Source organism: Boleophthalmus pectinirostris, unplaced genomic scaffold, assembly GCF_026225935.1.
Source record: "Boleophthalmus pectinirostris isolate CB_2022bp ecotype Guang Dong unplaced genomic scaffold, ASM2622593v1 HiC_scaffold_6, whole genome shotgun sequence".
Classification (NCBI taxonomy): Eukaryota; Metazoa; Chordata; class Actinopteri; order Gobiiformes; family Gobiidae; genus Boleophthalmus; species Boleophthalmus pectinirostris.
In genome coordinates, this window is record NW_026571447.1 from 2,826,118 (window position 1) to 2,842,883 (window position 16,766).

Genomic DNA, 16,766 nt, shown 5'->3' on the forward strand with positions numbered 1-16,766 from the left:
AAAAATCTTACATTCTATAGGCGAGTTTCATTGTTGACAAAAGCGCGCGTTGCATGCTGGGAATTATTTTGGTCGGCGGCAAGAAACACTAATTCAACATGACGGACGGAGCGAGAAAGCACGTAAAGGGTATTGATCCTGGTTATTTATCCACTCTAACAGCAGAGGACCCAAGACCATTTGACCAGAAATTGGTCATAAGCATCGATGGAGCCAAATCACCCTTTTCAACCCCGACAAAAGGTGGAAACCAAATTTCTGGTCCAACTACCTGGACAAATATTCACTTTGGCGATATCCACAATGACTTGGTGGAAACTCCTGGGCCATTCACAGCAGAAAAGATGAAAACCTCCAAGAGTCTCGATGTGTTGTTGAACTTGTTGGAGTCCACGGTTTGTTAGGATCTTCTACGTTTGCTCTGTGGATATTTGAAAGCCGTTTAATTCTCCGTTAGTGGTTCTTTTCACTCAGAATACGAAAAAGACATTTTCCTTCTTCCGTGCTTCTATTTGTGCATCCGATAATGCAGCAGGAATTTACCATTATCGGGGAGAAATACACGAGGTTACACACTGTGTTTGACGCTATCGTGTTTCTTGCCTCCGACCAAAATATTTCCCAGCATGCAACGCGGGCTTTTAATAACAATGACGTCACAGCTGAAACTCGCCTATTCCTTTAAGGCTGATATCCAATATGTTAAAAAGTGCAAATATGAGCACAATCTATCAGTCTCCACCTGCTCACAAGCCCAGATGTCCTGGAGGGAGTTACCTGGATGAGCTGAGGCGCCTCTGGGAGCTGGGTCCCTGGGTCCCTGGGTGTCTGTGATAGACCTGCACCAGGGGCCGGTCCAGCCTCTCTCTGGACTGAACACTGAAACTGGCAACCCAAACGAGAAACTCATGTGAGGCTCATTCTGCTTTTTGACTGGATAATCGACTTGAACCAAAACATCAAATTATAACATGAACATAGGTCATGTTCTGTGAGGAGTTCTGTGAAGAAAGACACAAGAAAGAAACTAATTCTACTGTAGCTATAGAATTTTAATGAATTAAAAAAATAATAATTTTGCAATCGCACATTTTCAAGAATTAAGTAAAGTCCTTTTGTGGATCTAAGCCTCCCTGTGTCTCCATGTCTCCATATAAACACTGTCACCCTGCATTCCAGACCTCTACAAACATGTTCTGAAATACATGAGATTCTTGGATTAGTTTAAAGTTCAGATTTCAGTTTTCTCTCAAATATTAATGCCCTATTGTAAACCCAATCGTATGGAGAAAGAAAGCTTTCAGAAATATTCCTAGGATAGAATTCCGTGCATATTTGGCTGTAGTTGGACATAAAATAAATATTATTAAACCCTCGAATGAGTCCAGTCGTGTATAAAATGTGTTGTGTGTATTTTATCCATCAGAATACAAATTGAAAAGACTAAACCAGGTCTAAACCAGGTCTTAAACCAGGATTAAACCAGGACTAAACCAGGACTAAACCAGAACTAAACCAGGTCTAAACCAGGTCTTAAACCAGGACTAAACCAGGACTAAACCAGAACTAAACCAGAACTAAACCAGGTCTTAAACCAGGACTAAACCAGGACTAAACCAGAACTAAACCAGGTCTAAACCAGGACTAAACCAGGACTAAACCAGGGCTACACCAGGACTACACCAGGTCTAAACCAGGTCTAAACCAGGACTAAACCAGGACTAAACCAGGACTAAACCAGGACTAAACCAGGACTAAACCAGTAAACCAGGACTACAGGACTAAACCAGGACTAAAACCAGGACTAAACCAGGACTAAAACAGGTCTAAAACAGGACCAAACAAGGACTAATCTTAGACTTGAGAGAGAGGAAGAACCCCGAGCTCACAGAGCATTGTGTCCACAAAGTGTGAATAGGTGATGACTGCGCTTAGCCCAGTGGGGCGCTGAGCTCTGCGCTGGTCCTGCAGTCACCCAGTCACCCGACAGTGTACACAGACACACCTCCAGGCCAACACTCAGTCCCTGTTCAGTTCTAATTTAGTCCCAGTTTAATTATGGTTTACTTCTGGTTTAGTCCTGATTCAGTTCATACACAAAAGTCCGGCATCTCAATAGATGTTTCTTCTGCTCAGTAAATAAAGCCTGTGAAGTGATGATGTATTTTTGACAGTCGAGTCTCATTTGAGAATTCGTATTCGTAACTTGATGTTGTAACTTTTCAGTTCGTATTTTGATGTATAAAATATACATACAATATACACACACACATATATATATATATATATATATATATATATATATATATATATATCATAATTTTTTTCATAATCATACATTTATGTATGACTGGACTCATTCGAGAGTTTAAGAATATTTATTTTATGCTCAAGTACAGACAAATATGCACGGATTTACCAAATATGTACGGAATTCTATCCTATGCACATGAATATTTCTGAAACTGTACTAATATGAAAATAAATGCAGATAGAACAGCATTAAGAGACCAAATCTCACATTTGTTTTGAGCATTCGTCACACAGATGTGTTCCCATGATGAGCTGACCTCATTACAGATCCACTCACAGGCCCTAATTCAAACCATACAGCAGACACACACAGGACAGAACTCTGCCTAAAACAAGTGTAGTAGTAGTAGTAGTAGTAGTAGTAGTAGTAGTAGTAGTAGTAGTAGTAGTAGTAGTAGTAGTAGTAGTAGTAGTAGTAGTAGTAGTCATAGTTGACCAAAAAGGTGCAAATGTATCTGCACAAAAATTACAGAAACAGGTAAACGAGGCAATTAAAACACCTTATACACAGTTTAGTAGCGAAAAAAGTGGATTTAATGTTTAGTTCCACTTTAATAATGTCTGCATTGAAAAATATACTTTATAACATACACCTCTGTTTCAGTGAGGTGTTTAGGCGCTGGAGCTCCCTCTGCTGTCAGCAACAGGAATGAACAGTGGCAGAGTACACAAATGCCACCCTCATAAACACTCTGCTCATTATACTCTCAGAGCCATGATGGTGATGGTTTATGGTAGTGTTTCCCAAACTTTTTTTTTTCTGGGGACCCATATTTAAAAGGTGGATTTGATCATTATTTAACATTAAAGAGGATATTTTATTGTTGACTGAGTGATTGTCTCTCTGAACAATTAGTATTACTCCAGTTTTAAACATTGAAGCAACAATAAAAGGATTCAGAAGTCGCCTATTTGGACATTAAATACAGAACTTTTCTTTTTCTTTTCAACATTCAACTGAACCAGCAATACTGGCACAAAATAGTCAATAAAATAATTACAAAAAGAGATTAGAATTGATACAAAACATGTCTTTTCATTTCAACATTTCTACTGAAATAGGTGGGCCTGTCTGTGTTTTTGTAGTGCGTTCCAGTCTGCAGGAGGAGACGCAGCAGCAGATCAGTGTCAGAAGTGGATATTACAGATCTACAGGCAGATCTTTACAAGGTGACCCCAAAAAAATCTCTTGCGACCCACGTGAGGGTCACGACCCAGTCTTTGGGAAATGATGGTTTATGGACATAAAAACTGCACAGGAGAAGTCCTGGACTTTTATCTGTGACACTGAGTTTAGCAGGTTAATGAAACAAGAGTGAATGAAACAAAGTAGAGCTCCAGGTGTGCATGATGTGTGCTGTGTGAGTCTACTGAGCACAGGAGAGGGCCGTGCTGCTCCGGAGTGCGTCCTGCTGGAGAAACACCGGTACTGCGCGCTTGTCCACATTTCTGCGCCTCATCCTCAGCAGGGCACAGTCCACTGCAGCGGCGGAGCTCTTCCTCTGGAGGTCGCTGTGGAGCAGGGCAGAGGAGCGCCGCAGACGATCAAACTCTGCCTGCCGAGACGAGAGGCAGCGAGCCAACACCGCACTGCCCTGAAGGAGGCACAAGAACACACAGTGAACTCAGCAAAGCATGTTACAACTGACTCTATTCACATTTATGTTACAAACCAGGAAGACGTTTGGAAACATGTGATGACAACTTCCGGTGTATTTCCCGACACTGGACTCACCGACCGACTGTGATCAAACCCACTGAAGTAAATGTGATCAGAGGTAAAATGAAGACTGCAGACGTATGTGCTGTTTGGAATCATCTCATCTCTTCTAATCACATGTACCCAGTGCACTCAGAGATGTGTGTCAGTGAGAAATGATGAAAACTGAGGTCTGGTTGGAACTGTTGATGAGCAGGAACAGAACAGAACACTACAATGACATGGAGATGAAGAAAACTGGGCCTGGGAAGGTGTCATCACATGTTTACAAATGTCTTCCTGGTTTGTGACGAGCATGAATAGAGTCTATACAATGTGGGAAACAGATTTACTCAGACTTTCTGATTGGATATTCATCTTGAACCAATACACCAAATTAGATAAGATAAACAACCTGAACATCATGTCCAGTGTTTTTGTAATTAAGGATAAAACAGTATTTGTTATCTTGCCTGATCAGCCAGTCCCTTCTACTCTCTGTTTGAATCCAGAAGGGTCTGGAACTGAACCAGTGAGTGTGAAAAACCTCATTTGTATCACATGTCTCTCAAATGCAGAAGACATTCATATCATTCATAAGAAAATATATCACTTCTTTTACCTGAAATAAGTCATAGTTTGGTGTTTCGATTAATGATTCTTTAAAAATCTGCAGTTTCTCAGTCCTTTAAGTAGATTTATCTCCTTTTTTAATGTGTAAGCAGTAGAGGTGTAAAGGTTCATGTATTCGTGCCGAACCGTTTCAGTACAGGACGTTCAGTTCGGTGCAGGGCTGTGCATGAGTGAGTTCGTGCAATTAGTGTGTATTTACATTCCACCACTACATGTGCAGCTACACGGAGGCTCGGCTCTTTAATATTCAAGAAGGAACTCGTCCGTGATTGGGGCAGTGTTTCCCGCAGCGCTTTATAGTTAGGGCAGTCGCCTTAACAGCAATTGCCCCCCACCTTGACTACATCCCTCCAAACCACGAGAATCTTCACAAAACTATGGTCATTGTGCCCCGGTCCTCACTTTTGTCTTTCGCCTGCACGGAATTTGGAATCACAGAATGGTTTTGCATTTTGTTCCCATTCTGTACTGAAAATGAACCGAACTGTGACCTCAAAACACCCATAGTAAGCAGCCATGTTTGTTTTTGGTGCAAACAAAGCATGTTTCTCTCCGATTGGGTAATCCAATGGTGCCAAACTCAAATTCACAGAGGCCAAAATTAAAAACTGGGTCATGGGCCAAACTAAATGTTTATTGAAAAATTCAAACAACATCTGCATGTTTTCTCTTCTTTTGAGATCTGTAATGTTAAACCTTTTCTTATTAAAATTAATGTTTAATAAAAGTTTTGCTTAAACATTGAATCCAGAACAAGCAGAATATCAAATAATAACATTTTAAATAAATAATGTCTCTATAGTCTCTCTGTGTGCAGTGGGCAGCTCTAATACAGATTTGATATGATCTCGCGAGCCAAATATAATTATATTGCGGGCCAAATTTGGCCCCCGGGCCTGAGTTTGACAGGTCTGGGTTAATCTGTCTGTCAATCACAGCCTCAGGAATCAGGGAGAAAAGATCCAGATCCTCTCATCTTTGTAAAATTTTGTCAAAGTCTGTGGTTGTGGCTGTCCAAGAAAATTGTTATCAATAAGAGATATATTTAATTTGAACATGTTTACCTCACATCTGCGGACACAGTTGGTAAAATTTTAAATTTAAATCTTACATTCTGTTCCTTTAAGGCTGATATCCAGTATGTTAAAAAGTGCAAATATGAGAACAATCTATCAGTCTCCACCTGCTCACAAGCCCAGATGTCCTGGAGGGAGTTACCTGGATGAGCTGAGCCGCCTCTGGGAGCTGGGTCCCTGGGTGTCTGTGATAGACCTGCACCAGGGGCCGGTCCAGCTTCTCTCTGGACTGAACGTCTCCACTGCTCTCTGGACCCTACAACAACAAGCAGCAATCAATACTCATGTCCCTGCAGCAGCACAACCAGCAGCCTCCTCAGCCTAGACTGAATATCTCTGCTGTGCCCCAGACCCTACAGCAAGAGAGGAAGCAACAATACGATACAAGTTCATCTTTGTTGATTTATACTGACAAACAAGAGGTACCTACAAAGATATGAACCATAAACCAGGTCAACAAATCTGCATATGACAGTTTTTTTTTTATTATGACTTGGTTTGGTGGTAAATATTTAGCATTTTTACAGAAAATAACAAATGAATCCCTCTCTGTATGTAATCAATACACAAAATCCCATCAAAAATGAATGCAAAAGGAACACATTAACTTAAAAAAGACCTTTTGTACTTGTGTCTGGTATACAGTTATAATCTGTGACACCCATAGACACCCGCTTTTAAGTGTGTTGACTTCTGTATTTAGAAAACTGTGGTGTCCAGTGTGAGCTGACATTACTGTAAACGTCATCTGTGGATAGCAGCACATCACACTAGAGCAGAGGATTTCATTTCATTTGTACCAAAATAACTACATGATGCTGTCCTATCCTACATGCATCACTGATTAAGAAAACTAACGTATTTTTCTGACTATAAATCGCACTTTTTTCATGGTTTGGGTAATTTCTGTGACTTATACTTCGGTACGACTTATATATTAAAATTGGCACACTGAAATGCGCTAGAGGACGCTCTAGTCTTGTGGGTCAGTATCTGCTGCTCCTGTTCCTCCTGTACCACTGTCACTTCACTCTACTGCACATGTCTCCTGCAGAAAGAGCCTCTGTCCTGTCTGTGTCATGTCAGTCGATCGCACCATTACTGCAGTACTAGTGAAAATTTTAAATAAAAAAAACTGACTGAGAAGACTGAACACAAATGCCCCCAAAAAGAAAATCATATTTTGCAGATTACAAACTGCAAGTCATGAAATCTGCAGCTGAAAACGATAATCGAGCAGCAGAAAGAAAATTTGGAGTGAGAAAGAAACTTGTGACACCGGGAGGATGCACCATGAAACTTTCCTGAAGTCACTGGATGGATGGACAAAGTCTGGACTTCAGTGACACTGAAACCATCCTGTCGGGATTCAGAAAGACCCGAATAATTCTAACTGGAACTGATGCTGAGTCTGACGACAGCGACACAGAAGAGGAAGCGACGCTCTGTTTACCTCCAGAGGTCGAGGCCGAGTTGTTCAGAAGTGACACAGGAGGATGAAGAATTGAATGGATTTAGTTGATTTGGAGTGAGATGGAGAGTTTGGTTAAACTTGTTCTGTTCTGTTGTTTATGTTATAGTTGATCTGAAGAACTGTTCATATGTGACGTTAACAGTCTGTTCTTCTCTCTTCTATTCTTATTACTAGAACTTGACTTTCAACAGGAAATGTCAGTTCCTGGTCTCTGATTTTATCAAATAAATTTCCCCCAAAAAGTGCGACTTATAGTCTGGAGTGACTATAGTATATAGTATATAGTATATAGTATATAGTATATAGTATAGTATATAGTATATAGTATAATATAGTAAGTACAGAGCAGTGGAAGTGTACCAATGGAAATCCATCCAGACACAGGGAGAACATGCAACTCTGCACAGAATCACTGTGAGGTGAGTACAGGTGCTGAAGGCTGATACTCACAGGCCATTTGTAACCAGGAGGTCAACATATAAATTGTGTTTGTGAGATGTCATGAAAAGCACTTTAAACTATACACTGTGATCTCAGCCTATTGGCCGGTGCTGGTGACCTCTGACCTGAGCGCGTCCGTGGCTGTGGAGGATCAGGTCCATCTCTCTCTGTTTCCGGTACAGGGCCTGTCTCGTGGCTCCACACATCACCGCCAGGGACTGCTACAGAGAAAACAAGGGAGAAAATACACTCAGCTGCAAATAAACGCTCTTGTGCTTGGTTTTCACTACTGCGAGAAAATATATGTCAGGCATGTGTTCAAAGTTATTTATATTTGAGTGTGAACTTCTCCATAGATCTGACTTGTAACCTGGCCTAAAGGTGTCACCTGCTTGGAGAAATACAGCAGAAGGCACATCTCCCTGAAGACATACAGGGGGAAAGCCCACAGCAGGAAAGTTACATACTGGATCTTTAAGTTCATTCATGACATTTCTTACTATTAGAAAACTGTGGTGTCCAATAGGAGCTGATGTTGCTGTAAATGTCATCACAACAAATTGCTGCATGCTGGGGCCCCTCCTGTGGACAGCTGCACATCACACTAGAGTAGAGTTTTTTTTTTTTTAAGTTTGTACCAAAACAACTACACGATGCTGGAGAAGGAAGTGTGTACATCACAATGGGCGTGAAAACGGGGATTGATCTGCAAAATGGCGTCTTGAAAATAAGTGATTAAAGACGACTCAAAAATGCACAAATCACTGCAAATATAACTTCAGAGGGTCGATGTGAAGACTCTAACGTACCAGGGTTAAAAGTTCTGAAAACTCCATTTTGCTTTCAAATAAAAAGGGACTTATGTCAGTTAGGCTGCATTCAGACCACAGTCTGAAGTGACCCAAATCCGATTTTTTTCTCCCCTGTGCTCCTGTGTCTGATCTTTTAATGACAATCCGAATGTCACAGATCTGATTTTTTCAAATGTGACCCAGGCCACTTGGATATGTGCTCCTAAAACCGATACATATCTGATGTTTTGACATGTGACTTCAGTCTGAACAGCCAGGTCACATTCATCCCACCTACAGGTCATCAACAAACGTCACTATTCTGCACTTGAAGTAGGCAGAAACTGGAAGAAAGCCACAACCAAGGAGGGCGACAATGCAAGAGAATTTTCAGGCTCTGGAGATTTGGAGTCTAGTCAATGGATCAATGAATCGATCTCCTTCTTAAAACAAATAAGCTGTACATGTTCTGGCTCCGGTACGACAGCAACTTTAAAATCTCCAGGTGCTCGATGCTGCTTCTGTGTTTAGGCGACTTCTGTAAACACAGAGCACGCTCGCTGTGTGTGACGTGTGTGTCCTCCGTGTGTCCTCGTGTCCTCTGGTGTTCATGCGGGACATTTATGGGGCATTTAAAGTTCAAACTGGAGATCACATACAAATCACATTTAACTGGAAATGTGAACAACCTTGCGAAAAAATCTGATTTCACTAAAAAATCCTAATTAAGCATTAAGCCCTGCAGTCTGAATGGAGCCTTAGTCTACATTCCAGACTAAATAAAATGATCTGAAAACAGCTCTTCAGATTTGAGCAGCCGTGTTTACCTGCAGACTGACGGTCTCTGCCACCTTCTTCACCAGCCCGTCATTGACCGTCTGCTGTACCGCTCTCTGCCTGAGGAGGGCGCTGCTCAGCTTCTGTCGGATGGTCTGTCTGAGGAGCTGGGACTGTTTCATGGAGGAGCTGGACGAGTCTAGAGCCTCTTTACACTCTGAGCACAAGGTCAAATACAGACACAAACATCAGACTGATCTACACCACCAGTCAAAGGTTTGGACATGTCTCCCTTTTTCTTTTTTTTTTAAATTTGTACTACTTCTTACACATACAAAAGACAAATATGTGAATTAAGATATGACATTATGTAGTAAAGAAAAACAGTTAAAAAATTCAAATCAAAGGGTGGATACTTTGAGGATCTGAATAGAAATAAAATATCTTGACAAAAAAATGTTTAGATATTAAAAAAAAAAAAAAAAATCAAAGAAAAAATGAAGATTCAGTTTAAACACAGCACCACACGTCCAGGAAGTCTGACATATGAATTGCTAAGAAACTCATTTAATTATTATTATCAATTATCAATTTATATTTTAACACCAGGATTCTGTTCTGGTGTTAAAATATAAGAAGAAGAATAAAAATTGCAATTACTCTTGCAGCCCTCCCTGGGGTGTAGTACTTAGAGTGTCGTACCTGGGCTGTAGTAGCTGGGGAGTAGTGGCTGGGGTGTAGTATCTAAAATGTAGTACATAGGGTGTAGTACTTGGGGTGTACAGTCTGAGGTGTAGTACCAGGTGTATAGCACTTGGGGTGTAGTATCTGTGGTGCAGGGCCTGTGGTGTAGTGCCTGGAGTGTAGTACCTGGGGTGCAGGGGCCCGTTGGTGTACTACCTGGGGTGTAGGGGCCCATGGGGGTGTAGTACCTGGGGTGTAGGGGCCCATGGGGGTGTACTACCTGGGGTGTAGGGGCCCGTTGGTGTACTACCTGGGGTGTAGGGGCCCGTGGGGATGTAGTACATGGGGTGTAGGGGCCCGTGGTGGTGTAGTACCTGGGGTGTAGGGGCCCGTAGGGTGTAGGGGCCCGTGGGGTGTAGTACCTGGTGTATAGGGGCCCGTAGGGTGTAGGGGCCCGTGGGGGTGTAGTACCTGGCGTATAGGGGCCCGTGGGGTGTAGGGGCCCGTGGGGGTGTAGTACCTGGTGTGTAGGGGCCCGTGGGGGTGTAGTACCTGGGGTGTAGGGGCCCGTGGGGGTGTAGTACCTGGGTATAGGGGCCCGTGGGGGTGTAGTACATGGGGTGTAGGGATCCCGTGGGGGTGTAGTACCTGGGGTGTAGGGGCCCGTAGGGTGTAGGGGCCCGTGGGGCTGTAGTACCTGGTATAGGGGCCGTAGGGTGTAGGGGCCCGTGGGGGTGTAGTACCTGGCGTATAGGGGCCCGTGGGGTGTAGGGGCCCGTGGGGTGTAGTACCTGGGGTGAAGGGGCCCGTGGGGTGTAGTACTGGTGTGTAGGGCCCGTGGGGGTGTAGTACCTGGGGTGTAGGGCCCATGGGGGTGTAGTACCTGGCGTATAGGGGCCCGTGGGGTGTAGTACATGGGGTGTAGGGCCCGTGGGGGTGTAGTACCTGGGGTGTAGGGGCCCGTGGGGGTAGTACCTGGTATAGGGCCTGTAGGCTGTAGGGGCCCGTGGGGGTGTAGTACCTGGCGTATAGGGGCCCGTGGGGTGTAGGGGCCCGTGGGGGTGTAGTACCTGGGGTGTAGGGGCCCGTGGGGTGTAGTACCTGGCGTATAGGGGCCTGTGGGGTGTAGGGGCCCGTGGGGGTAGTACCTGGCGTATAGGGGCCCGTGGGGTGTAGGGGCCCGTGGGGGTGTAGTACCTGGGGTGTAGGGGCCCGTGGGGTCGGCTGGGCTCTGGCTCGGTGCGCTGGTGGTGCTCGTCCTCTGGTTTTTCCTGATCCACTGAGAGGAAGAAGCTCCAGAACCAGAACACGCTCAGAAGCACAGGCCAAGAGACGACGACTGGACAGAGACAGAGACTGACGAGAGGGACACAGAGGGACACAGAGGGACACAGAGGGACACAGAGGGACACAGAGGGACACAGACACACAGACACAGAGGGACACAGAGGGACACAGACACAGAGGGACACAGAGGGACACAGAGGGACACAGAGGGACACAGAGGGACACAGACACAGCGGGACACAGAGGGACACAGACACAGAGGGACACAGACACAGAGGGACACAGAGGGACACAGAGGGACACAGAGGGACACAGAGGACACACAGAGGGACACAGAGGAACACAGACACAGAGGGACACAGAAGGACACAGAAGGACACAGACACAGAGGGACACAGACACAGAGGGACACAGAAGGACACAGAGGACACAGAGGACACAGAGGGACACAGAGGGACACAGGGGGACACAGAGGGAGAGAGAAAGAGAGGGAGGAGATTGCTCAGTCATGCATGAATCACTCCAAATACAACTTCAGAGGGTCATTGAGAAGAAACCACTATAACATGATTAAAAGTTCTGAACCATAGATCTGCTTTAAATGGTGTTTTTAAACAAAGTGTTCAGCCTCAGTGTTTCCTCAGGAGATCTCACCTGTAGCTGGGTCAGAGTGGAGCTCAGGGTCTCCTCCAGCTCCTGCTTCAGACGGAGCAGCTCCCTCCTCTCAGACTGCAGCAGCTCATCTGCACCATCACAGACCTGCACAGGGAGGGCATCTGACTTACAGAGTGCATACTCTCTCTGGGAGGGCATCTGTCTCTCTCAGTCTCTGTGGGAGGGCATCTGTCTCTCAGTGTCTCTGTGGGAGGGCATCTGTCTCTCAGTCTCTGTGGGAGGGCATCTGTCTCTCTCAGTCTGTGGGAGGGCATCTGTCTCTCAGTGTCTCTGTGGGAGGGCATCTGTCTCTCAGTCTCTGTGGGAGGGCATCTGTCTCTCAGTGTCTCTGTGGGAGGGCATCTGTCTCTCAGTCTGTCTCTGTCTCTCAGTGTCTGTGGGAGGGCATCTGTCTCTCAGTGTCTCTGTGGGAGGGCATCTGTCTCTCAGTGTCTCTGTGGGAGGGCATCTGTCTCTCTCAGTCTCTGTGGGAGGGCATCTGTCTCTCAGTGTCTCTGTGGGAGGGCATCTGTCTCTCAGTGTCTCTGTGGGAGGGCATCTGTCTCTCAGTGTCTGTGGGAGGGCATCTGTCTCTCAGTGTCTGTGGGAGGGCATCTGTCTCTCTCAGTCTCTGTGGAGGGCTCTGTGGGAGGGCATCTGTCTCTCAGTGTCTGTGGGAGGGCATCTGTCTCTCAGTCTGTGGGAGGGCATCTGTCTCTCAGTGTCTCTGTGGGAGGGCATCTGTCTCTCAGTGTCTGTGGGAGGGCATCTGTCTCTCAGTCTCTGTGGGAGTCTGGTGGCATCTGTCTCTCAGGTCTCTGTGGGAGGGGCATCTGTCTCTCAGTGTCTGTGGGAGGGCATCTGTCTCTCAGTGTCTGTGGGAGGGCATCTGTCTCTCAGTCTGTCTCTCAGTGTCTCTGTGGAGGGCATCTGTCTCTCAGTCTCTGTGGAGGGCATCTGTCTCTCAGTGTCTCTGTGGGAGGGCATCTGTCTCTCAGTGTCTCTGTGGAGGGCATCTGTCTCTCAGTGTCTGTGGGAGGGTCTGTCTCTCAGTCTGTGGGAGGGCATCTGTCTCTCTCAGTCTCTGTGGGAGGGCATCTGTCTCTCAGTGTCTCTGTGGGAGGGCATCTGTCTCTCAGTGTCTGTGGAGGGCATCTGTCTCTCTTGTCTGTGGGAGGGCATCTGTCTCTCAGTCTCTGTGGGAGGGCATCTGTCTCTCTTTGTCTCTGTGGGAGGGCATCTGTCTCTCTCAGTCTCTTGTGGAGGGCATCTGTCTCTCAGTGTCTCTGTGGGAGGGCATCTGTCTCTCAGTCTGTGGGAGGGCATCTGTCTCTCAGTCTCTGTGAGGGCATCTGTCTGTGGGAGGGCTCTGTCTCTCAGTCTCTGTGGAGGGCATCTGTCTCTCAGTGTCTGTGGGAGGGCATCTGTCTCTCTTTGTCTCTGTGGGAGGCATCTGTCTCTCTGTCTCTGTGGGAGGGCATCTGTCTCTCAGTGTCTGTGGGAGGGCATCTGTCTCTCAGTGTCTGTGGGAGGGCATCTGTCTCTCTCAGTGTCTGTGGGAGGGCATCTGTCTCTCTCAGTGTCTGTGGGAGGGCATCTGTCTCTCAGTGTCTGTGGGAGGGCATCTGTCTCTCAGTGTCTGTGGGAGGGCATCTGAGTGACTCACGCTCTCCCTGGCGTCTCTCCTGGTCCTGTGGGTGGTGCTGCTGCGGTTGATGCCCAGGTGAGACCTCAGACTGCGGAGGGTTTGTTCCAGAAGGTTCCTCTCTCTCTGGAGCCGGAGCGCCTCCTGAGTCACGCGGCCGGCCTGCGCGCGGAGCTCCGCCTCCACGCGCCGCACCGCCCTCATGTACCCGCCCGCCGCCGCCACGCTCGCCCCCGCACACGCCTCCCGCAGCCCGGTGCCAGGGAACGGAGCGCCCCCCGCAGGCCGCGGACAGCACCACCGCAGCTGGAGGACCAGTTTCACTTTAGAGATGCTGTTTGAACTTGAACACACTGTAACATATTTACACCTGCATGTTCCCTTTGACAATGCATCAACATGTTTTATAACACGCCCCCTTCCCTTTGCTCTCCATGTTAAGTCACTCCCCCTTCAGAGCACGGTCACAACACAATCAGAGTACATCTGCTAATGAAACTACTGCACATCACATCAGGTTTGTCAAGTTGCTGTGCACAGTTTTGTGTCATATTTTTGTATATTTATGGAGAGTTGTCATGTGGGCGGAGCCTTGTACGTAGTCATGTGACAATAAAGGAAATGCTCCACTGTGTTTTTAAATTCGACACACCTTCACTAAAATCATTTGGATGATTTCAAAATATACTGAACACATGACATCACAAGGTGGAACAGAGTGTTTTGAGTTTTGGAGATATAGACAGAGAAGGTAAAAAAGTACAAAAACTTAAAGTGCAATACTTAAGTAAAATTTGTAGGTATCTGTACTTTACTTAAGTACATTTTACAGTGAATACTTTTTACTTTTACTTCACTACATTTGAGAGCAGGTATCTGTACTTTCTACTCCACTACATTTTAAATCTGAACTGAAAAGTAAAAAGTACTTTTCTTTATGGTTTGACATCTGCTGAAAAGCACATTTTATTATTTTTAGAACATTTAATTTGAGTCCAAATTTTAAGCAAATCAAATAAACAAAAACATCTAGAAAAATTAAGAAATCACTTAAAATCAGAAAATCACATTATTTATCAAAATCACACTACATTTGATGCTTTAACTGTGGCCAAAAATCTCTCAAAATACTTTTACTTTTTACTTTTAAAGTACATTTTTCAACAGGTTCTTCAACAGTTTTAACTAAGTAGATTTTTTAGCCCAGAATCTGTACTTTTACTTGTACAAAACTGAATACTTCATCCACCACTGAGACAAAGAATTTTAGCTTTAGAAGAATTTTAGTTTTAGCTCTGGTTTAGTTTCCGGCAATGAGTGGAATTACCAAAAGGGATATAGCCCAAAATGTGAAAACAGGAACATACCGTCCTGTAATCCATTTATTTCAGTAAAGTAACTGTAATCCAATTACCACTCAGTGAAACAGTAACTGTAACTGAATACAGTTACTCATAATTTGTACTCTGATTACGTAATCCCAGTACATGTAATCTGTTACTCCCCAACACTGATTGTAACTACAGAGATTAGATTTTTACGCAGACTTTGTCTTATTTTTCTCTCACCGTGGTGGTGGTCCGCGGTCTAGTTGGAGTTGGGCTGTTTTCATCTTTGCCAGAACCGGTCCTCTTGTCGTTCTCTCCGGGGGTGGTGAGCTCCGGTGTCGTGTCCTCCGCGGAGCCCGGGACCGTGACCGAGGCGCTGGTGGTCTGCGGCCGGCTCAGGGCTGTGGCTGCTCCGGCTCGAGTGTCCCGCACCAGCCGCTCTGCCCTCCGGACCGAGCGCACCGTGCCATCCCGCCAGGACGCAGCTCCGACGGTGACGGAGCCCAGAGGAACCGACTGCACCTCCATCAAGCGGGTCTGTCACTTTTCACAGTGCAGAAAAGTTGAACACGTGCGGCCTCGTGCGCTGGGAAAGTTTGACTGGAAGAATCTGTTGAAATGTCAGCGCCATGGCAACTCACCGGGGTTGCCAGATCTTGAGAGAGAAAGAAACAAGCCACTGAAAGCTCAACGTGCCCATACTTCAAATAAAATGAAATGAAATAAGATGAAATGAAATACAATACAATACAATACAATACAATAACATAAAATACAATAAAATAAAACAAAATAGAATACAATAAATACAATAAAATAAAATACAACAAAATAAAATACAATCAAATAAAATAAAATACAATACAATACAATACAATACAATACAATAAAATAAAATACAATGCAATACATTACAATACAATACAATACAATAAAATACAATAAAATACAATACAATACAATACAACACAATAAAATAAAATACAACACAATAAAATAACATAAAATACAATAAAATAAAATACAACAAAATAAAATACAATAAAATTAAATAAAATAGAATGCAATACAATAAAATAAAACAAAATAGAATAGAATACAATAAAATAAAATACAATAGAATACAATAAAATACAATACAATAAAACACAATATAATAAAATTACTGGGACATCCTTTTTTTTTTTTTTTTTTTGTGGTTGGTAATAATAACATTGTGAAACGAGTGTTGTAATTAAGGAAAATTATTCTGCACTGGGCCCATTCATGATGAACATGAGTCAGTGTAGTCACATTTTCTTTGTGTTTTGGTCATTTTTAAGCAGCTTTTCTGTATTTTAACTAAACAAATGACAATTTATGGCTCTCTTTACTGTTGGCAGCAGAGGCAGGCACTACCATTGGGCTCTAGTAGGTGGCCGCCGAGGGCCCCCGACCATGGAGAGGCCCCCAACTAATTATTCATCATTAGTGGCACTCAGGGCCAATGATGTCAGCTGAACCTTCGCCTATATGTTCATCTTTATTACTCCAAAATGCTTTGAAAAACAGAGATGCCTTCTTACAGATCTGACCTGAAATTTGGCCTGGGAGTCTCCTGGTTGTCGCCATGGAGATACACAATTAGTTTAATGCTATACTATGGAACATTCCAGACCAAAACATGTCTGTGGAGAGAAGTGTGCGTCCAAAACTCTGATTGAACAAGTTCTTCTTCATATGACAGAGCAGTCTCGTGATTATTAAACCCATCACCACTAAACAAAAACTCTTGTACAGTAGAAGTCTTTCAGAAAGTGGATACAAACAACTCCACCACTTGGCAACCCTGAGCGGAGTCATTCTACACTCATGAAGAGCTCTTATGTTTCACTAACCCACATCCACTGGCCGTTTAGACAATGGACCAGATGGATTATTCAGTGTCCCATTCAAGTGTCAGGTTCATTGAGAAAAACTCCACT

At 44.5% G+C, this 16,766-nt stretch overlaps 1 protein-coding gene across 1 annotated transcript; it reads right to left on the reverse strand.

Moving 5' to 3' along the window:
* Nucleotides 1-2,838: 2,838 nt before the first annotated feature.
* On the reverse strand, nucleotides 2,839-15,380 carry ccdc105 (coiled-coil domain containing 105). Its single transcript, XM_055164107.1, has 9 exons — nucleotides 15,043-15,380; nucleotides 13,496-13,780; nucleotides 11,830-11,934; nucleotides 11,145-11,244; nucleotides 10,834-10,869; nucleotides 9,255-9,421; nucleotides 7,762-7,857; nucleotides 5,864-5,977; nucleotides 2,839-3,908 (listed from the first exon to the last, which is right to left on the reverse strand). Exons 1-9 carry the CDS (start codon nucleotides 15,328-15,330, stop codon nucleotides 3,681-3,683), a joined length of 1,419 nt encoding a protein of 472 aa, XP_055020082.1. The 5' UTR covers nucleotides 15,331-15,380; the 3' UTR covers nucleotides 2,839-3,680.
* Nucleotides 15,381-16,766: the final 1,386 nt, after the last annotated feature.

Excerpts from the sequence above, each read along its gene's own strand:
- ccdc105 (XM_055164107.1), bottom strand. The coding sequence starts at position 15,330 with ATGGAGGTGCAGTCGGTTCCTCTGGGCTCCGTCACCGTCGGAGCTGCG. Across the intron at positions 9,422-10,833 it reads CACGGGCCCCTACACCCCAG|AGTGTAAAGAGGCTCTAGAC; the intron begins GTACTACACCCC and ends CCTTGTGCTCAG. Across the intron at positions 3,909-5,863 it reads AGGCGGCTCAGCTCATCCAG|GGCAGTGCGGTGTTGGCTCG; the intron begins GTAACTCCCTCC and ends TGCCTCCTTCAG.